Source organism: Cyanistes caeruleus, chromosome 1 (assembly GCF_971803275.1).
Source record: "Cyanistes caeruleus chromosome 1, bCyaCae1.hap1.1, whole genome shotgun sequence".
NCBI lineage: Eukaryota > Metazoa > Chordata > Aves > Passeriformes > Paridae > Cyanistes > Cyanistes caeruleus.
In genome coordinates this window covers 23123955-23146683 of record NC_141701.1, presented here as the reverse complement: position 1 = coordinate 23146683, position 22729 = coordinate 23123955, and the positions used below count along the sequence as shown (strand labels likewise).

Below are 22729 nucleotides of genomic sequence, written 5' to 3'. Positions count from 1 at the left end.
AGAACTTTTCTTCTAAGAATAAAGAGCATAAAGGAACCACATCATTTCTGACATATTTCTATTTGGATTTCTTCACATTAATTTGCTTGTGACTGTGAAGCACAAAAAAATACCTCAACAAGAAATATTGGAAGTATGTACTATTGAGCTCTGAAAAATCCAAATTGATTCTAGACATTTGTGCTCCAAAGAACAAAAGGATAAGGAGGGAGAGTAATCATGTGAATCAATTAAACCCAGGGTTTCTGAAGTTCCATTCCTCACTCTGCCTCGTGCCCCTGTGGGATCCTGAGCAAGTCACAGTATTTTCTGTCTTTCCCTGTTTATAAGCAATATTAATACTTCTTGAATGTTAATTTAGAACAGCCTTTGTACATTTTTTACTGTAAAGAGGACAACATTAAAAGTCAACTCTTCTAAACTGTGTTTAAGTAGTCAGTAGTAGATTCTGCAACAATTTGCACATGCCAAAACCAAGTAAAGGTTGTATTACCACATGACTACTGCTGATAAATAATCTGTTACATAACCATGGGGTTTTTTTTAGGTTGATTGTTGAGTTCTGCTAGATTGAGATTCAGATATGTGGGAAGGCTCTGGCAGGAGGCGAATGACAGAGAATACAATTCATTATATCAGAATATCGTATTTTCAAATGTAAAGGTTTAAAAACAATTTGTTGGCTGTACTTTAAAGGATTTGAGTTCAATTCAGCATTAACTCACCATGAGAGAGTTAAAACCACTGACAAGAGCCCAAGGGAGCTGGAATTTCAAAAAAGTAACAGGCTTTTCCTTAGTAACAGTTTTATATCATCAAGGACAACATGAACTTTAGAAATCAGGTTCTGGGATTCAAATGCTATTTTGGCAAAAATCTGAGTTTTGTAAACAATTCCCAGGAGAGATGTGAGGAGGTTTTAGTTGTTCTTCTGTAATCTGTGTATTGCTTGCACCTCTTCCGGAGATACATCTTTGAGGAGAGTTTGTGTCTCCCTCCGAGTATCTCTATCTGCAGTCTCTATAGAAGGAAAGAACAATTTTCAGGGCTCTGAGTTTGGGGTTTTGAGAAGGCTGCAATTGCTGTTGGTGGGGGGAGGGGCTGGAGTGCCAAAAATTATGTGAAGGGACCAAGCAACTTGAGTACATGCTCTGTATCTCTATAAAGGGCATCAGGAGCATGAATGTTTGTGCCCAAGCTCAAAGACCTTGAGAAGGGACTCAACACTGTCCATGCAGCCAGAATCCTGGGCAGCCGAGTTCATCTGAGACCATCCAAGGCTTTAACTCCACAAAATTATGGGGATTTTTTTCTCCTCTTCTTTTACTTAGTTTATAATGCTGACAATCTAGGAAAACAGAAATGATGTGCTGCAGTGTCTGAGAGAACGCTAACATTTCAGTCTTGCCAGAAATGCAATTGAATAGGCAGACCCATGAGAAATCTTTAGCAGAGCTACTTGGAATAACAAGTGCAGCTGCAACTTAGGTTTTTAGAAGTATAACTGTTTTTCAGTGTCTAAAATTAGGTTCCAGGCTTGCAAATCTTTGTATGGTACTTCTGAGTGACAATCAGTGATGGATTCCTTTAACCCTTCTCATACAGAGTGGTATTTTTTATTCCTTCACTGTTTTGATTTTACTTAATGGAGTAGCTTAACAGTTAGTGAAAGGATGCCAGAATCCAGGCAATTGCAATAAGATTACAAGGAACTGGAGAACACCACTGGAAAGCATTAGACTTGTAGGTGATGTTTGTCTGTGGAAGTTTCCTGAGAAAAGAAAGGAGAATTCCATTCAGTCCTGTAGGATCTCCCACATAAGGTGTCTGAAGCCTTTAGATGTGTTTAGTTTTAGTCCAAATATGTTTGTGGCAGGAATTTTAGCCACAAATGCACTATTATTTCCACCTCCACATGAGTTTACAGGCTGTTACAAAGTTTAACTGGGAGCAGAGCTTGTGAGCTGGACTTTCTGACTGTAGTGGTTTCGTAAGGATGGTCTCCTAGACAGGTCTGTTTCCCCCAAAAGTTTGACAGATTGTAACTTCCAAGGAGAAGTTGTTTTAGCAGCATTTTTTGCAGCAATGCTGCTCAACAGTTCCACAGCTCTGGCAGCAAGAAGTGCTGCCATGTGGTTTGCAGTGTATCCTGGGTCACATCAACCATCAACTGTTCATTGCAGGTGAACAGTTCTGTGGTTAGATCAAGGATCAAGCACTGTCCCCTTAAAACAGGAGTTTTGTTAATACTGGTATTAATCAGTATATGGGCTATATCACACCTGCAGGTCAGTGAAACTTTAGCTTGTTAAAAGCCCACTTGGAGAGCTGGGTGTACAAAGGCTTTGGAAACTGCAGGTGATCTTTGGGCTGCACTTACAGAGCAATTGCTTTAAAGTATTTGATAAATAGTTATGAATTGCACACATTCAGGTTTGCTCTGTAGAATTCAGTATTTTTTTATAGACAAGTTAGATTTGCAACAACTACAATTTCCAGTGAATAATTTAAGTAACTGCACTATGCTGACACAGAAGTGTAGTGTAGAGTACTTTAAGAGGAAGAAATTTTACCTTGACAGCTGCAAGGTAATTCAGCCTGTGTATATTAGCTTAAAATACAGTTCTGCTTCTAAAAATCATATGATGCACTTCTTTCTAAGTAGGTATAGTTTTTTTTCAATATTTTCTATTTATATTATTCATGAAGTTAAATTACCACTTTTTATTCTGTTACTGTCTTGCAGTGTTGCACTAAGTGATCTTCAGTGTTTTCCTGTATTAAGCCCTAAGGATATGGGCTGTACACAAGGCTGTGTGCAGATGACTTGCAGCATGCCTTTCCTCTTGGAGGCTGCCTGAACACGAGTGAGACCCTGGACACATGGGTGGGGAGGAAGTGGGGAGGCCTGTGGTCCTCTCTGACAATCACATTCTCCTGGAGCTACCAGCTGTCACTTTTCAGGTAGTCTGGAATCTCATCGTGTCCCTAAACCTATGTCATTCCAACAATTCATCTGATCTGACTGGCTGTGCGCCTGTATCTTTTGGTTCAAGTCCAAAATCATTTGCATATTTTAATTATGTACAGACTGTAAAAGTGATGATCATTATTGTACCAGCCTCCAACCTGCTACCTTTTTTTCCAAAACCATTTTCCTAAGCAACATGGATCAACTAATGAAAATGAGAAAAAATTACGTTGTTTCAGATAGTCTCTCTTCCAGCACACACTCTCATAGGCACTCTATTAGATATTAAAGAAACCCATAAAGTGCAAAAGTGGAATTGAGAATAATCTTTTCTCTCCCATTCAGAAGCTAATGAAGGAATTTCTGTATCTCCAGGATTAAATGGGAAGAGGACAAATTGTCAAACGTTAGGCAAAACAATATGACTGTATAGTGTATGTTGAAGAGCACAACAAACTTGATATCAAAAACAAAACAGTGAGGAAGTGTTGCATTCTGTCAGCAATTTCTCATTTTCTTTTGGGGAAGGAAAACTACTTGAATTCTCAAGACTGAACTGCTTCCTCAGAAAACCCCTACATTAATTTCCTTATGAAAACTGTTGTGTACCAGGTGTTCTTCCTGCGTGCTCCCCAAGAAACCTGTAGGAGAGGATGATCCCCAAAACTTATTCAGTTATTCTCTCAACCATGGTTTGTACTGTTGGTTTTGTTTGGTTTTTTTTAAGCCTGACACTCTTTGTTTCCCAGACAAAATTAATTGCCAGGAAAGGATCTGTTAAGAGGAAATACATACCTACTGGGACAATTTTTATTTAATCTGATGTAGATTATGAAGCTTTTGAGAGAACCTGCCACAGTCAACAAATACAGCTGGGGAAAGAACAGTCATGCTTGGCATTTTGCTGGGCTGCTCAATATTTAGTTGTAGTTCGCCAGAGTTAAAATACTATAATGAACTTCAAAAAGACACTGTTTCTAAAAAAACTTCTCTGTTTACAGTGGATTTCAGGTTCAAGAATGAAAAATTCAGGGTGTCTGTGAGTTCAGACTGACAGGCAAGACTTTCCTGAATTTTGGAAATAAAAATGTACCATTTCTTGGAGAACAAGTTCATCAAATAAGTGTAATACACTATTAGATAAAATTTTTGTATCACTTAGGTATTTATACTGCATTTTACATTGCATAACTGGAGTTGTATAATGTGTGAACTAGATAACAGGCAAATGTAATGATCAGGTGTAGTTAAACACTCCCTTTCAAGTGTCACTACTAAAATTTCTCAGTCGAGAGGAAAAATAAGTGGTATGCCCCTATGTATTATTTTTACTAACATTTTTTATTCTCTTTTTATTTGAGTGGTAAAAGTATTGGATTGTTTAATAGAACATAAAAAAAGGTGTTTAATAATCTATAGAAATTAGAAGTGTGGGAGTGAAAGAAGCATTTACGTAGTGAAGATTTTTCAGAGTTTGTTTTCTGCAGAAAATATTATGTTTCACCTGGACAAGTGTCTTGTGGTGGCTTTTTTTTGCTCCTTCCTTGAAATTGAATCCAGTCAGTCCCTTCACTTTCTTCTCATATCCAGTTAGGTTTTACACCCTTCTCCCCTATTGTCCCACCCCCCTTCTGCTGAGGTTAATGGAAGTGTTCCGGTAGAAAACGTTGTACTCACCAACAGAAGAAAAGATAAATAGATTTCTCCATTCCCTCTTCTATTTTAATTTTGGGATTTCATGCTGAGATGATAATAACTGTTATTCTATTGTCTAGTTTTTTATTTTTAAAAGTTCTCCTTTTTAATCCATCTACATAGTTGTCTTTGGTACTAACATGTTTTGTCTCCTGCTGACTTCAGAAACATGTTTACCCTCTGTCACTGCCATTTCTACCTTGCATTCTTTTCCTTGACTATGTATTCCTGTTGATACTTGTCTTATTTTTTACACTTTAAAAGTGTATCTCCATGAGACTTTGTTTGTATTGCCACAGCTTGTTGAGAGGAGATGGTTCCTAAATGCGTATCAGTTTAAGATTGGTTTGTTTTTTTATGGATGACAGTGTCCAAAGAACATACTGCTCTGACTGGTGGGTTGGGTGGAGAAGGAAGGAAAGAATAAAAGCACCATTCCATATCCTGTTCTGTTAGTTTGAGACTTTCTTCTGCCTCCTTTCAGACCTTGCTCCCTTCTATTTATCTCAGTGGTCAGCTGATTAAAAGGGAGATGTTTTATGGTGGTAAGACAATTATCCTCTATCCCTACCCTTTTCCTTCAGCTGAGTGTTGGCTGTGCATTACCCTGTGCCATGACCATCTTTTGAAAAGAGGAGGAAGCTCCCTGTAGTGCCCCATGGTGTATTACATTCAGTGCCAGGGCTGACTCATTTCTGGTGTGTGTGTAAATGCCTGGGTGTGGGAGAGCTTGACCCTCTCTGCTACTCCCTATCTATAATGAATCAGACTTGAAAGCATTGGGACGGTACCCTGAAAGCTCTAATGCCTCTTCACACCTATTTATGCTTGATAATTTTGATGTAAGAATTAATTATAATAATGAAAAACATCATTAAATGGAGATGGTATGAAGAGTAGGTCAGTATTCTAGACAGCTAGCTCTTAGTTTGATTTTGTTATTGCTAGCCTTGTGATGCTTCATTGTCCGATTTGCTGCTTTCCAAATAAAGAAAACGAGGGGGCTTTGTTGTTTTGGGTTTTGATTTCTTTTTTGTTTATTTGTTTGGATTTATTTATATCCTTCCCGTAGGTATGAAATATAACATCTGTTTTCAGTGAAGTTTTTTGAATTTGTTTTCTGTGTGCCTTGGTCTCTGGTGATAGAGGGGGGCCACTGAAGACATAAATAAGACCTGTGCTCAAGGCTGAGAAGCTAGGAATTCAACAACAAAAAAAAAATTAGAAACAAAGCCTATAAAGGCAGAATCCTTGCAGCTGCTGGCAGTTTGGATTGCCAGTGGTGTTCACTCCAGGAGCCCTCTCCTAATGTACCTATTGTAGCGTGCAGCAGGCAGCTGCATTCTCACACGGCAGGGATGTGAACACAGAAGGACAGAGCTTGGTGATTTGTACTGAGCAGAAGGAGGCCAAACAGGTGTATGACTTAAATAGTTCCCTCAAGATGTCAGCTGCTGGAGAGTCATCCTCATGTCTGTAAGATCCAGCAAGTTTCTTTTTCAGTTGAAGAGCAGCTGATGCAAAGATCCTTGGAAAGCTGGTCTACTTTCTCAGCAGCTGGATAGTCCCAGGGCAGAATTCGTTGAACTTCATTTGATCATTTTACTTTTCAGAGTTGTTTTCTGCTTCTTGTTTGGCAAACCGTATCTAATCCATGCTATTTTAAAAAATTCCGTGCCTATTGGAGAATTCTCTTGGTGCTTGTGTTACTGAATATTATTAGTCAAATGCAAACATATACACGTAAGTTATGTTCTGTTACCTAGGACATACGTAATTATGGAAAAGCTATGATGCTTGTTCGGTAAAGCCTAATTTTGTTGAGTGCCTAGCGCCCACTAAACACAGTCTTCTAAATGTTAATTTAAATGGAGTCCATGTGAAAAACGCTGTGTTCTTCAAAGGGAATTTTCCTTGGTAAAGCCAGTAGTTTCTGGAGCCTTTCTTACACTTCATTACACTTGTGCTGATGCTGCACCAGTTAAGGATTGGTACAAAGAAATCTGGAAAAGACACTGTATGGCTGGATTCCAGATATTCTAATCTTGGCAACAGACTACTATTTTATTTATACTATTTAATTAATTTATACTATTTAATTCCATATTTGTATAGTATTTTTACCCTGCAGTTTCTTAAAATTTATTGAGCATATTCCCATTTGGTTTTAAATTTGACAGTCTTGATATCTTTTTAACTTACTGTAAGCCAACAAATCAAATCCCACAAAGACAATATAGGAAGCAAATAAAGCAAGTGAATCTTGGGACAAATGATGACAAAAACACACAGGCTGAATTTATTTCTTTCATAATTTTCAAGTGGTTGTAAATGGGGAATAGCCTTGATTTTATTTTTATAGACCTAATTCTTCTGAGAAGATTAACAATACTTTTGACATTTTGACTAATTGCAATTACAGTTGGCCTCTCTATCCAGATAATGGTGAGAATCTTGGAAGAATGTACACAGTTGGAGTGCACACAAGGGCAACGTCTGTTTTGTAAGGATTTCATGGTGCTAGAAAAGGGGATTTACTTGTGTGGAGTTCAGGCTTTGCCATGCTGCTCATGATGCAGAGAAAGTTACAGGAGTGAAGCACTCATGAATAGCTACTCTCCAGAGATAACTATGAAAGCAAGAGGTGCAGTTTTCCTTCTGTTTTGCTACAGTACATTCCATCACCCCCTTTCAGCTGTAAAGCTTTGTATGTGATGAGGGGATTTTCTCTGATACGTAGGATATACAAGTGAAAAAAACAAAAGCAAAATGTGTGGAGAATGTGAACCTGTTACCAGGTTAAGGCTGTGATCTCGCTGTGGGTACTTCTAGAGATTAAAGTAATCGTGGTTCTATTCAGGAAGGTATTTTTTATTTCAGTCAATATTAACAAACTAGCTGACCTGATACAATTTTTAGTTTACATGTGGTTCATACAGTGAATTTTGCAAGGGTCCTGTAGAAAAATAGGTGGTCACATATGTAATTAGAGTCTTGCAATGTGTTTGAATGAGCAAACTTAGACAACACTGGCAATATTTAGACAGCGTTGATTTTGTATGTCCCAAGTCTAGATTGCTTTTTGAGGTTGATGTGAAGAATTGGGGTGCACTGAGGGTATATGCAGACAAACTATGACTGAAATAAATATTGCTAAGCTTTTGTATAATCAAGTTTTGATTGGTTGTGGGTTTTTTTCCCTTTTAGCCATGTTAGAGTTTTTGTTATGCTTACTTCTCCCTTTAGGAGATTGCTGTTGTTTCCCAAGGCTTCAGCCTAAGATCTGTTTTCCATCAGAGCATCCAGTTTAGCTTGAAGCACTGGTTCTTACACAATTTATTCTTCTCTGGGCATTATAGCTTATCTTAGAGATAGGGGTTGGAAGTGCAGGAACAAAGTAATGGAGCATGTGAGGTCAGCATAAGAAGAGTTAGAACTGACCTGACACCAGCAGCTTCTTCTCATCCACGTGTTTTAGTTTCTCCACATTTGATTATTTTACCTGGAAGAGAAAATAGCTGCGTTTTGAGTTTTTTATCCTCCCTTCACACTTTTGTGTAAAATACAGGCCACATCTGCTTTTTACTAGTCATTTGACATGTACTTTTAACAGAGAAAATGTGGGGAGGTTTTGAGCCTTTTCTCTGCTTTTATTCATACCATGACACTTAAATAATTTCCAAGATGTGAAATCTAGGGGTTTATCAAAAGCAAAACTCAACCACTTTATTTATCTGAATTTTGTCAGCTGTTGAACAAGAATGTCAGGACCAAATGACAATTGGTCATGTCATGACCAAATATGTTTTAAATTGATAGTTTAAATATGGATACAAGGTAGATCTAAAATCAAAACAGGTACTTTTGTTAAGTAAATTGAAAATAATGAAAGAGCTACTTACCATCTCTTCTGAACACCAAACTATATTATTGGACTGGGGGTATCATATATTAAATAGCCTAATTACCCTTAAAGTTTTGCAGAATTAATTTAGTGTTTGTTGAATAACAGCATTTTTCAGAGAGTGTGTGTTTGAAGCAGATGCTAATGTCACTCCCAGGTGTTAGTGGGAAATGCCAGAGGTGCATCTTGCTTACCTGTAGGTACCAATGTTGTAAAGTTGAATGCTGATTCAGAGTCAGGGTTCTTTGTGATCTCTATAGCTGATTTTATGTGATTCTTTCATTTCCTTTTCAAAATGCAAGGAATGGTAAAGGCAAGAGAGTTAAATTTTTTTTAAAAAAATAAGATCCTTATTCTTTTGAAATAATACTCCCAAAGTCATGTCTGTTCAGACTCAATGAAAAAACTTTATTGTCGTCCCTGCCTCTTCCCACCCCCCCAAAAAAAATTCTTTCTGATGATTTTCCCAAACTACATCCTGTTTGCCCTGTTTTGAGCCAAACTCAGGAATGCTTCTCTCCATCTGTTACACAGAGTCAGCTAGTAATTTCTATTTTGTTAGTTCTTGCTCAGGTCTTGCCATATGGTCAGTAGCCTTTCCAGTTCTTGGTTATCTCTGCATAAAAGGCACGTAATTTGCTTTATTTAAATTTTTTTTATGTATTCTTTGGCACTTTATTAAGCAATTTATTATGTAGATAATATACTTAACACGTGGCATATTTTGCATGCATGTAAACTTTAACCAGTTGCATCCCAGGATGCTTAGTGTCTGCCACAAATGTTTTCTATGTGAGTTCATCTTGTAGCATTAGGAATCTACAGTACTGTAATATTGCTTTGTGTCTTTGTACTGGTCATGCTTAGGGTCCATTTCCCTTTTTGTAGAAATAATTTGGGCAGTCATCCATTCCTGTCAAGTCCTGGTATCATCTGAGCTCTTGCTGACTCTGGTGGACTGTGCTAATATGGTTTAATTTGGGTAGTGGGGTTTACCTTTGTAATCTTGTCAGAGTAGTAGGTTGAGCATACAAATGGCACTTGCAGGTAATTTAAAGGTCTATTTTTTGGGCTAACTGGGTAAATTTTGTACCTGCAAGTGTTCATTCACCTGAGGTGTGTAAGCATGCATGGATCATAGCAAGCTGCCAGAAGCCTTATCCAGTTGTGGTGGAATATCAGGATGGAGCATGTGCAAGAAATATACTTGCTGCTTTAATTGGAGAAACAAACACAGTTTTAGGGGTTTCTTTTGTGGAGCGTCTGAGAAATAACAAGGACCTTGAAATCAGTGATAAAACTTGAATTACTGCAATTGAGTGTACAACCATGTTTGTACTGAGACATAAACTTGCCAGAAGATACAGGCAAAAACATTCATTTAAAATTACCAGAAACAGTTTCTGCTCAGTTGTTGAATGTAGGGTTTGGGTTTTTTTAACATTAGTATGTGAAATTGTCATCTCTCCTTTTCTTTTTTTTCCAATCTGTTTATTTTACATTGTTTGGAAAATCTCTTGGTTAACATGCTGGATTTATCCCCAAACACTCAAAGAAATATTAAACATATGCAGCAAGTTATCGCAGTCTAAAAGTGGGGATGAGGGGTGCCTTTTTTTTCTGACAAAGGGAGGAAAAAAAAAGAGATCTGAATTTTTAAGTCAACATGAGTTTATTCCACTCAGGGAGTATTACGTGGCAGAGGAGATTCTGAGCTTCAGGTTAAATGTTACTCCAAGGTGAGCCATGGGTCACCTGACCTGCAAAGGGAAGAGGTTCAGCTGTAAATGACTGCGAGCAATAATTTCCTGAAATGTTGTCACTTAATGAATAGATCTGTCTATACTCTGAAACAGCTCCTGTAAGACCTCTATAACTGGTTTTTAGTATTTCCATGTGAAATAAATATTTATACATATCTAGTTCGCAGGTTATGTTTTTGATTGCAATATGACTTCGTATTGTTGAGAAGGATTTATTCTTCTAAATAAATAGAACTGAATAATCTCTCCCATTTTACCTAATCTATAACTTTAGAAAGTAGGTTTCTCCTTTCCTCCTCAACATATCTTCTCCAGAAATTAAGTGGGCTTTTCTCCAGTTTAGAAGACTTTAAAATAACCCAATTTAATTTTTTTTTGTTTGCTTAAATCTCTAAAAGATGTGTCTGCTGCTGTGAGAGGGCTCACGGGTGAAGATTTTCATGCATTTTACATGGTTCTGGGCAACTGGTTTTGGGTGGCCGTCTTGATCAGGGGGATTGGTCCAGATGGTCTCCAGTGGTTTCTCCCAACCTCATCTGTTCTGCAATTGTGTCATTTGGACAATAGAATTAAAATTTAATAGTGAATTTTCATTTCGTTACTTGTCACAGGAAAAAGAATGCACTCATGGCAACGTGTTCATTTAGATTTTTCATTGCTTTTCTTCCGGTAAAGCAGTGAATAGAGTGTGATATCAAAGCATGGCAATGACCTAAATAGAGCTGACAATGAATAGATTTCTAGACATATATAGTAGCAACAGCCAGATATTCTGATTAATGTAAAAACACTTGATGTATTTTGTCAAGAGGTTTATTAAAAATTGTACCTATGTCCCTTTTGGGAATATGGTGGGGATAGTCATGAATGTATTTTTTTTAATAATTCTACAGTAATGCCAAAAGAATTACAGAGCTAAGTTAACACTGTGTTTTGTTGGTTTTTTTAACAGTCCACATACTGGAGAGCAGAGTTACCAGCCTGATGTACCCCAAATTCCCACTGCTTGCATCTCTGTGGAAGATGCTGAAATGATGTCACGAATGTCTCTCCGCGGCACTAAGATTGTTGTGCACCTGAGGATGGGAGCTAAGACTTATCCAGACTCTCTATCCTTTAACACTGTGGCAGAGATAGTTGGAAGCAAGTACCCAGAGCAGGTGGGTGAAAATATACAAAAAACTCCTCATTTTTTCTTTAAAAATATGGAAGAAACAAACCAAAAAAACCAGCCCTTTCAAAGAAATCCCTAGAACAAGTAACTTTTATTCACACACTCTTCTATATTTTAGGCATCTTAGCTTTTCAGTCTTTTTCAGATAACAGGTTTCATGTCTATGTTTAGCACGTGTTGTATGTATGTTTGGAATAAACTGTCTGCACCACAAATTGCATTTGAACATTACATAATTCTACATTGTTGACTTCCATTTATAAGACTTTTGCTCTTGCTTTCTTTTTTCTTCCAACTTCTTAGCTAAAAATCATACAAACCAAACCCATGGTGCTGAAGGATTTGTGCCTGGTATAAGGTCTTCTGTCTCAGCTTGCAACATGGAATTACTTTTCTGGCAGTATGTTTCATCGTGAAAATGTTGATGCAACCTCAATTACAGCAGCACTAGAAATTGCTGCAAGAGTCCCTACTGAGCCACAATGCTTTTTTAAACACTGTACTTTTATGGTTTCAGTGGAGGAGAAGGAGAATGACTATCTCTGACCTTTAAACCAGGCAAGAGATTTTATCTATTTAAGAGATTTTATCTTTTCTGAGATAACAGTTCAGTAGCTCTGGCTTGTGGTGTCTAGTGTTCCTCATTACTAGCATGACTGTACTGTTTCAGCAACTTGATCACTGGGCAGGGAAAGAGTAACTACCCTGGTGTGGTTCATTGGTTTCCATAATGTCACCTGTGAATCTAGCTTCGTGAAACACTATTTACCAAGTTAAATGTTCCAATTTTCTGATTAGGATGCATTTAATTTTATGTCATCTGCATTTTCAATGATGTTTCTAACTAGTTAATAGGCTATCTTTCCTGAATTATGTTTGGTGTATTTCAAAATTTGACATTTCATTTCAGGGTATGAAGTGTTCAAATGTAGACTTCAAAGATATGTTAAGGTACTTGCCTGGGCTTGATTTTCCCTTTGCTGTCCTGCTCTGTTTCTTTAAGTAATGAAGTGGATTGGGATCTCTTCACTACTTCCATTGAAAAGCTCATTTTTTTAAAACACTGGATAAAGGCTTATTTAGAAACCCCCTGCTGATGTCAGTAGGAGTGGTAGTGGACACACTTTGAAAATGTAACCAAGAAACAGAAAAATAAAACAAGTGAATGTTTAGGGGTTTTAGTACTTAGTTCCTTTTGGAGCCTTAATGAGTGATTCACCATGCTCATTCCATTTTGTTATTCTGGTAAAAATGGGAACCATCTTGCTATTTAGGCAATAAAATACACTGCAGATCCAAACTCTTACAAGGCTCTCTATATCAAAGTGTTTCAAAATGCAGTACAAATCCAGGGAAACAGAAAGGTGCCATTTCCATGGGCAGTTTTAATTTTGAATCAAAACAAACCCAAATCTGGATCTCTGAACTCTGGGTGAGAAATCAACAGTGGGTTGTATTGCTCTTACAAAGCTCTAAAGCAAAACAGTTTAAAATTAGGTTGAAACCTGTGAAACATAACTGGTCACAGGTATTGCAGCAAATTATAACTTAAACCCCTGAAATTTAGTTGAAAATGTGAGTTGCTGGAGGGACACCAAAGAAAGTGTGTGAAGTCTGGTGAAAAGTGATTCAGCTCAAGATGTAACTACACATTTAGGTATACTTTTGTTCATCTATATATTGACCAGAATTTTATATACTGCTTGATTTATAAATAATTAATTAACTCCTTCCATGAGATTTTAATATATTTATTAAAAATAACCACCATGAACTGAAATAATATTTGTCTGCCAACTTTATGTTACAAGCAGTATTAATTATTATTATCATTAAAATATGTTAAAAGAGGAAATAATTTTAATATCTGTTTAGGATTTTTTGGGGGGTTCTTTTTTGTTTTGCTTTGTTTTGGTTTTTTGTGGGGTTTTGTTGTTGTTGTTGTTGTTTTTATTTGACCACTTCTGCAGCATATCCAATTCTGTTCCTACTTTTTCAATCAGTTTTCCAAGTGTTTTATGTGGATTCTTGCATATAGCAATTGGGGTTTTGGGGGGTAAAACTAGCAAAATGTTAACGAAAACAGAAAAATAGTAGTTGACATATATTTGATATATTTTCCTAAAGGTTTGCTGTATTTTAGACTTAGCATTCTGAAAGTCATTGCTACTGCAAGAATTGTTGAAATCATAAAAATAGAATTGTTCGAGTTGCAAACCTTATTTTAAGCACCTATGCTTTACTTCAACACATTTGCATTCCCAAGTAACCTGAAGCAGTAAAAGAAATGTTATTGCTGCTTTGTGAAGCACCAAGCTCTCAGGGGTGCATTCATTGTCAGAGGTGATGATGTGACATAGGTGCAGATGTCTTGTTCTTTTTGAGGCATCTCTGTACCCAATGCAAGTACTTTTGAAAAATTGACCCACTGATACTTCAGCATGTTTCCTTCCTGCTTTATCCTTTCTGTTTGTCTGGCCAGTAGGCAGTAAACAAATGTTCCAGCTAGAAAAAATGTATGAAGGTGAAACCTACTGCAAGCTGCAACTTTGCAGTGTCAAGTTTTCAGGTGGTGTGGAAAACATCTGAACAGAAAAAGGAAATGGATTTTGTCATGCTGTCAGTAAAGTTCAGTGTCTCACCAATGTCTCTGTTCTGTTTATAATTGTATTATCCCTTCTAAGTTAGGAAAGGACTGTTCACTCCAGACAAGCCTCTTCCTATGTCAAAGCAGGTGTGATTGTGTGTGATCGGAACAGAGACACCCACCATCCTCATGAGAGTTGAGGTCCTTGTTTAGTGCCTGCTGAGGCCTGATTAACCTGTAAGTGCCAAAGGAGGTGAGCCTGTGCCCTATAAGATAATGAATTCGAGATCCACCTTTTTGTCATATAAACAAATGGAAAGCAGTGGGACCAAATGTGCTATGACTTGATGTCCTGGCAGCCTTTCTGAGCTTGGGATCCCATTCTCAGGGTGCTTAGAACAGCAGTGTGAGTAGAAAACCTGTGAGTTGTGGGACTTAACATATTTGTCTGTATGACTGCTGACAATTGAGGCAATGGATTTGTGAAAGGTATGGTAGCAGAACCTACTTAAGTCCAGGCTATTGCAGTTTAGAGACATTTGCAGTCCATTCCCGACTTTTATCTTGGAGGAGTATTTGAGCACTCTGTTGCACCTAGGCCCATGCTGTTAGCATCCTTTTGTGCTGTATTGTGTGTTGCTGAGATGTTTTATTTAAACTATGTAAGCTGACACTGGAGACTGACTGACTGAGAAATTCGCAAGTTAACTAATGTGGTTTTCATTTGAAATTCAGGCAGAGCTGGCAGTAAAACATGTTTGTCTTCTCATTTTAATGCAGATGTAACATGATTGGTCTTAAAGTGAGGCAGCAACCATTCCCATCTCTGGGGAAATGCTATAAATAGCAGCTGTTTGTTGTTAATCTGGCTTCAATGTGCCTAATGTGCCAAACATGGAACCACAAAATATGTGATTAAGTGAAAAGGTATCAAAGTGGATAAAGTTATAACTCTTCTACAATCTTGACTTTGAGTGTCCTTTCGTACTGTGTGTTTCTTGGTGCACAGCGCTGTTTTACTTATGCTACAGTTACTAAGTGATGGAAAAACTGTTTCCTAAGTGCGCTACAAAGTACATAAATTTAATGGCTGATCATTATTCTGTGATCCAGGATAAATACTTTAGAGCAGAAACAGAGGTGCTTATAAGGGGCCTTTTCAGAATCCTGGAGAGCTGTTCCAGGAATTCACTCTACAAAGATTTTTGGCCTCCTGTTTTTATGGAATACCGTGTCTACAGTATGTACCATTTGAAAAGCATCTCCATTTTGAACACCAAGGACATGAAAGACCATTGAAGAATGTACTGTAGCTTAGAGACAAGTTTGAGCAGTGCTTTGAAAGTAGCAGTCCTAGGGATGACCTGAGAAACAGAGATGCTAAAGTAGTAGCATAGAATGTGAGGTTCTTTACCAGTCTGTGATTGATGTAACAGAACCTGTTCTGCAAAGGACATAGATGCTTATTTTCTTTTTCATTTTTCTTCCTTTCCCAGTTTCAAAGTTCAGCCCTGTCTCAGATTTTGTGATACTGGGCAAAGATCCAGGGAACAAGAGAACATGAGAATTTGAGTCCAGGCTTCTGAGCCTGTTAGGCATTCATGCACATAACGGAAGAAATAATTTGTAGACCAAAAATCCACTCTAACCTCAAGAAAAAAAAAAAAAATCAACACAAAACAACCAGACTTCTCTGAAGATGTATAATACTCAGTGCAGTGTTGTTTTATGGCCTGGCATCAGTTGTACATATGTTAACAAAATGTCTGTTCATTAGCTCTTTGATGTGGCTTCCAGATATCCCTATGCTCAAAGTAAATCATGCATACAATAGAGCTTTGAGGAGAAATGTTTTAAGAGCCTGATGCCATCATGTTATGGCTCCATTATCACATTTTCTCCATGTGGATTGTTTTACTATTCATTCCAAAATGTTGAAGGATTTCTAAATACAATTCTGTGAGCCTCTCTCCTGTGACTGTAAGCTGATATGTGTTGCTGCTACAATTTAAGTGAATTTGAAAGAATTAGAAGATTATTGTGGAGATTTGGTTTTGAAAGTTTTAAGAGTGCCAACCCATGACTTCATGACAGTGAACTGATGGGCAAAAGAAGTAGAAAAAGAAATGGTAAGAAAGAAACAACAGAAAGGGTGAAGAAAGAATATTGGTATTGTTAGGAGATGATGTATTTTCTTTGAAGTATTTTTGTTGATATTTGCTGAAATAAGTAGTACCTCTGGGTGTCTTTGTTTTATTAATAACTGGCTTTCATACCATTAATTGGAGGCTGTCTTTTATCCTGTGCCTTGTAGGAGTGGCAGTATTGCTGTAATTTGTTCTGAGACAGAGGTCCTGTCATGATGAAAACAGTCAAATTAATATGAAACTGGAGGAAATTTTTCCTTTGTAATGCGATCATTTTCTTTTTTTATTTGTTTGTTTATTTATTTCTTTAACTACCAGAAGGCCTATCTGATTTTAAAACTAAAGTGTATGCTGGATTTTGTGGTGTAAGTCTTGGCAAATATTCTAAAACTTGAATCACTTATTTAGAACCCAAGAGCTGACTGAAAGCATTTAATTCTGCTAAGGAGAACTTGGCAGTAGTTTGCCTTCTGATTAAATGGCCATTGCACTCTAATTGCGTTTTTAGAAACTTCAGTATCTGGGTATGTAATAGTTACAACTTAAATTTCATTTGTACGTATGGGGTTGATGTTGTTTAGTGACAACAGTTGAAAGACACTGTACTACTTTGAGCTGAAATATTGGTGGAACAAGTGAATGTTTATATGTGGAAGAAAGATTCAAAACAACTTAGATATTTTCAAAAATTATTTTCCTGATACAGTTTTTCTCAGTTCAGGTTCACCAGTGTAGTGTGACCTTTATGAAGTTTGTGTATTTTCCTGTTGACCCGACTGTGTCTATAAGTGGGCAGGTGAGAGTGCAGGAGATGGTCAGGGTGATAGCAGCCTCTGCTGATCTTGAAGATATCCGAAGCTGCTCTGTGTCCCAGCTTGGTGGTACCAGAGGAGGACTAAGGGATGTGCTCCACTAGATCTGGGCAGAACAGCCACTCTTTGAAAGGGTTCTCCTCTTACCAGCTGAGGCACAGTTGCTGTCACTGCATACAAACCATTGCAATATGAAGGAAATATGTATTGGCTGTAGTGGCCACCAATGCCTGCTCTGCAGGGAGCAGCACCTTCTTAGGGTCTCAACTCAGTGGCACACAACTGGCAATGTCCTAGGTCACTGCAGCACCAGGATGACAGTGACAAGGGGTAAGGACATCGAGGTGGCCTTCCTCAACACAGTGAAGTGGAGTTTGGAAGAATGTAATGATGTTGTCACCCTGCTATATATGTTCTATTTTTATTCTCTTGATGTAATTCTATCCAGTGAGCTTCCTGCCTTCCACCTGAGTGTGGTCATAGATATCACCTGTACATGACAGCTGGCTGCCCACCCCAGCCCCTTTCTTTATTTGAATCTAGACTGGTTTCTGCCCAAAGCTACTAGCTGGACCTTTGCTCTGGGCACTACTCTTCAGTGTTTGGTTGTGTTTTAAATGCTTTACATCCTAAACTGTAATCAACTAAATTCTGAGACTAGAAATTAAAAAGTAACATTTAAAGTGCTTGTTCTGATGGCCAGCAATTTCACCAGTGTGCAGTTTTGTAGTCCTTTTGATGGTGTGAGTATAAAGAGATAGGCTATAATAATTTTTCTTTCCATCCGTTCTTTTGTCTCTACTCCCACACAGCAGTTTAAAGAATTATAGTGGGATTTTATTTCAGTAATAATTTACAAATACACATAGGATTTACAAATGGTTGTGAAAGCTCTTTTCCTCCACATTGTAAAAGTTATCTTCTAAAATTACATTGCATCTTTCATGCATTCTGATATGCAAGAATATCTAAAGAGTAGTCCTGGGTTTGGCAGATGTAAAACCTGTCTGAGGCATGAAGTAAGAAACATCACAATATTGAGGAGGAAGGAGGAAGAAACAGTGCTTTTCATTTCATTATGAATAAGTAGGTGCCAGAAAGACTATTGCCAAGTGTCAAGGATTAGTCTCAAAACAACTGCCCTCTGCAGGGGTTGTCAAATACCTGGACTTGTATGTTTGTATTTGTTAGCTTCGGACTGTATGCTTAATCTTGTACAACAGAAGGAGGACTAGACCTTGTCTTTTCATGAATGTCATGCTAAAGAAGTGCATATTTTCCATGCAAGTCTAATCGAAAACTGCTTGTCTAAGAGTATGTGGGTTGGATATAGAGGGCTGTTCAACACAGATTCAGAGATTCCCATATGCAGAACCAAGGTGGAAGATCTGGCTGTGAGATTTTTACCTAGTGGACATTGTTGATGGAATGAAAGGAGAAATGCTAAAAGGAGTGAAATGTAAAATGGTCAGGTGGGGAGTGAAATGAAAGGGGGAAAGAATTTGGTCTTCAATCACACTGAGATACCAACAGCAGAGTTGTTTCTCTCAGAAAGAACTCTGTAATTGCAACAACTGAGATGGTTACTTAAGGATGTAGAGGAGTATGTAGCAGAATTCATCGTTTTGGTGGTGAGAGAGCTGGTGAAACATGGAACCCCCTGAACTGTGGGTAGACTTGCAGGGTTTTAGGCATCACATTGCTACTTCATGAGATCTGGGAGTGGGGAGGGGTGGTGTAAACAATAAGCTGGCACAGTTGATGCGGTCTTTAATGGAATTGTTCTCAAGCTCTTGGTTTACTAGCAAAGTACATGCTTAAAATGTTAATATAACTTATTTTTTTCTTTTAAAAATACCTTTGCCATGTAGTTTATACTTTGGTCTAGAAGGAGGTCTCCAAGCTTCTGAGACTTTAAAGGTCTTGAACTTTGCCACTCTACCTTTATTGTAAATGTAGTTGCAATGATGCAGACATATTTACTATGATTTGGCAAAGCAAAATACCCTGTAAAACACACAGTACCAGTAAAATCTGTCTGAAATGCTTGTTGATAAAATGTTAAAGATCTTGTGAGTCTGGCAGGCACAGATTTTAATTAAATCAAAGAATGAGTTTTGTTCATAGTTTCTCAACTATTGTCAGTACTTATAATAATATGTCATAATGTAATATGTAAGTTATCTAGAATTTCATTGTGCACAAATATAATTCTAATTCATTGTAACAGGTAAATGTAATTTTGGACAAAAATCCTGGTTGACTCTTTTCAATAGTATATTTCACTGACATATGTGTTTAGAACTGAGATCCCATTTTTCTTTACTGAACTCACAAAGGAAAAAAAATGATGTTACAGGGTCTTTAAAAGAAAATGTATTTTGTACTACAGGTTTTTCAGATTTGCTTCTTTATATGTGTTAAAAAGCGTGTTCCTCACAGTCTGCGTTGGCTTTCCACATCAGTTTTTATTCTGTCATTTATCCCATAGACTAGTTTACAGATTTGAGCAAAACTATACTAAAATATGTATTCCTCTGGTAGTTACACAATTCCTTGACAATTCTTTCCCAGTGTTTGAACTTACAACCATCATTGTGAAATATTAGTCTCAAAAACAGTTTACAATGCTCTGGTGTAAATTATTCAGAAAAAAACTCTGTGTTCCAATTCATTTAATCAGACATTATCATGTCGAGGGTGAATGGAAAAATATAATGATGTAGGATGAAATAGTCTGAAAACTATATTGTATTAGAAATCCCACCACATCAGTGTTTTTTTTTCCCTAGAGTGCATGTAAGTAAATAGAGGTAGAATTCTCCATGTACTTAAAGTATTTTAAAGTGGGGAATGATATTAATGCTGTCTCACTACTTCTGTAATTCTGGGCTTTATTTTTTTAATCATGTACCTGGCCTTATGATCATTGTGTAACTTAGTTTTTACTTTCAGTGATGTCAACTGGACAAAGACTTTTTTCATCCTCTTCATGTGCCAAGTTTAATATGCTGCTTGTGTGAGAAAGTTCTTTATGAAATAATAATCTTTCACTGTAAAGGCATTTGTCACTGTAAGATATATATATATATGTATGTGTATATGTATATGTGTGTATATATATATACACACAAGATAGTTTTAGGACGCTGCCTTCTCTGGCATGCTGCTTGGCAGACTAGAGCATATTCTACCATTCCAAATGGGAAATCTCAGTCATGCAGCTTCTTGCCAAGAGAAAATTACTCAGGTCTGAAATGTGATGTCCTCCATCCTCTTCTTTCACCTTTCAAATAATCAGGATGAGGACCTGAGGTCACATTATTCTTTGTGAAGGAAACGAAAAACCGTATCTGTAACTGTTGTCAAGTGTGTTCCTCTCTGTCTTACCTTACAAGCAGATAATACAGCTCATGGTCTGTTCTGCTTGTATGACTTTCTTTCTTGGCATTATGAACCTGAACTCTTGGATTTGCATTCTCCACTTCTGCCTGAAGTCCACTGACCTTAGTTTATAAGTTAAAGTGCTCCAGGGATCTGTTCATTTAGCTGGAATTAATGTTCAGATGATACTTTATTTGACCGTCTCTTAACACGTTCTGCAAGTTGTTCTGCAGGTCCTTCTGGAAGACTGCAGCTGTGCATATAAATAGGCTATAGTTAATAACCCTATTTATAGCAAGCCCAAGCCTGATGTTCTTTTCTCATTAGACTTTCCAGCCTTCAAATAAGTTAAAAAAATAATTGGACTGCACCCTTATCCACTGAGTACGGTACATTTACTTTTTCATTGATTAATTTGGCAGTTTAAGCTAAAATTGCCTAGACTAATTTAAATTATTAGTTTCAGGAAAGAGATACAACTAAGTATAAAGAAATATAAATAAGATGTCTGACAGATCGGTTAAATTTCAACAAAATTAGTAAGGATAAAATTCTAGATTATATTAAAATACATAAACTTTATATTATTTTGTCTGTGGACTTTGTTATGCACACAATGTCCTGTTAGGGATCAACATTACAGCCCGTGTTGCTCCTTCAAAATACCCAGCAAGCCTTTCAGAATGCTTGAGAATGCTTTCAGAATGCTCCAAGTCAGCAATGGTTAGGACTCAAATTACTTCAATTTTCTTTAATTTATTAACATGGTTTTCAGTAAATTAAGAGCAACTTGAGCTAAGTTCACAGTCACACTTCATTGTGACCTTCTGAATCTGGTGGTGACTGGACCATGGTGAGGGAATGTGATTACAGGTGTTGCCAGGGTCAGAAACTTGAAAGTACTAAGTACTCTGAAGAAGAAAACAGCAACCCAATAGTTCTGGCAAACTCATCAGGATGAAATAGGATCTGTTTTTCTTTAGAAAGCAGAAATTTAATGTATAATGTGTCCCTGTGTGCATCATACAAGATCTTTGCCCCTCTTCACTGAAAGCAGTTCTGCAGTACTTACAACTTTAGCAGGCATGGTACAAATTGTGTGATGAGATTATATCCAGCTTTTCCTTGGAAGATCTTCCCTGCCCTGTAAGAAAGCATATTTCAGACACATTCACAACTTGGGGAATTGAAGAGTGACACTTGAAGAACATGTTCGTACACACAGGTGGAGTCATCTAGACATCTTTCATGAGTGCATAAGTTCCTAAGAGAGCATCTGGTTGGGCAAGTTGTAATTGCTACTGTTTGCTTCAAAAGCATCTGCATGAAAGAAATGCTTTGTTTTCTAATTATCTATGTAGCCCATTTAAAAATCTTTTAGTGACCTTTCAGCATAGGATTCTGCAACCTCACAAAGCACAAATCTTAGTTATTTAAGATCCAGACAGTAATACATAGTTGGGAAAATACAGAATTTACATGTCTTTCAAATTAAACCATTTGCTATTAAATTCAATGTTGGTAAAAGAATCCAAGTTTGTATTGAAAAGCACAGGGTCCTCTCATCTTTGGTTTCTAATAAGAAGCTTTTCCCTAATTGGAAAAAGCTGTGCATGTTTAAAGGTATAACAAAAAGAAAATTCCAACCAAACCTTCCCCTGCTTAACTGAGGATCACTTAAGGCATTTAATAAGATGATTTCTGAAAGCCACTAAAATGTTGAAGAACGAGCAGCTAGCATGCACTAATTTTAGCTGTTAAAATCTAGTGGCATAGAAACTGTATAAATTGCTATAAATACAGTTTAGTGGTTTAAAGAGATATTCTTTGTCTATAATTGCATTTGCATTTAAATGTATATCTTTTAGGAATAGATAAAAATTTCTTCTCTCAGGGTGGTACAAAAAGATACTTCTTAGCAGGGTTTCAATAACTTCATTTTGCTTCTTTGAGCACTTCATAATCTATTGTTGAATCTTTGAAGCAGAGAACTGATTTTTTTTTTTCTTTTCCCTTATCTGAAACCACATATTTGATTGTAATGTGAATCATAATTGCTAATACCAATTTAAAACTGGGCTGTTGGAACAAGCAGAACCAGAGATCAAAGGATTATCTGCACTGTGTTCAATAAATGCAGTATGTTGCTTTATGGATGCAACACTGGCTTGGGGTATGACTGTAGTGACTCAGTTGTGTCTTTTCGATCATGTAACTCAAACCAAACTCAAATCCATCTCTTGTGGTGTAGAATAAATGATGTCTTTGTCTCCTTTTTCATTGATGAACCAA

At 37.1% G+C, this 22729-nt stretch overlaps 1 protein-coding gene across 5 annotated transcripts in view; it reads left to right on the top strand.

Moving 5' to 3' along the window:
- Positions 1–22729, top strand: part of CPQ (carboxypeptidase Q) — a 147017-nt gene that overhangs the window by 41754 nt on the left and 82534 nt on the right. For all 5 annotated transcript variants that reach the window (XM_023920743.2, XM_086882000.1, XM_086882005.1 and 2 more), the window contains exon 4: positions 11286–11493. In XM_023920743.2, the coding sequence (XP_023776511.2) occupies positions 11286–11493 (208 nt within the window). The remainder of the gene's footprint in view (positions 1–11285; positions 11494–22729) is intronic.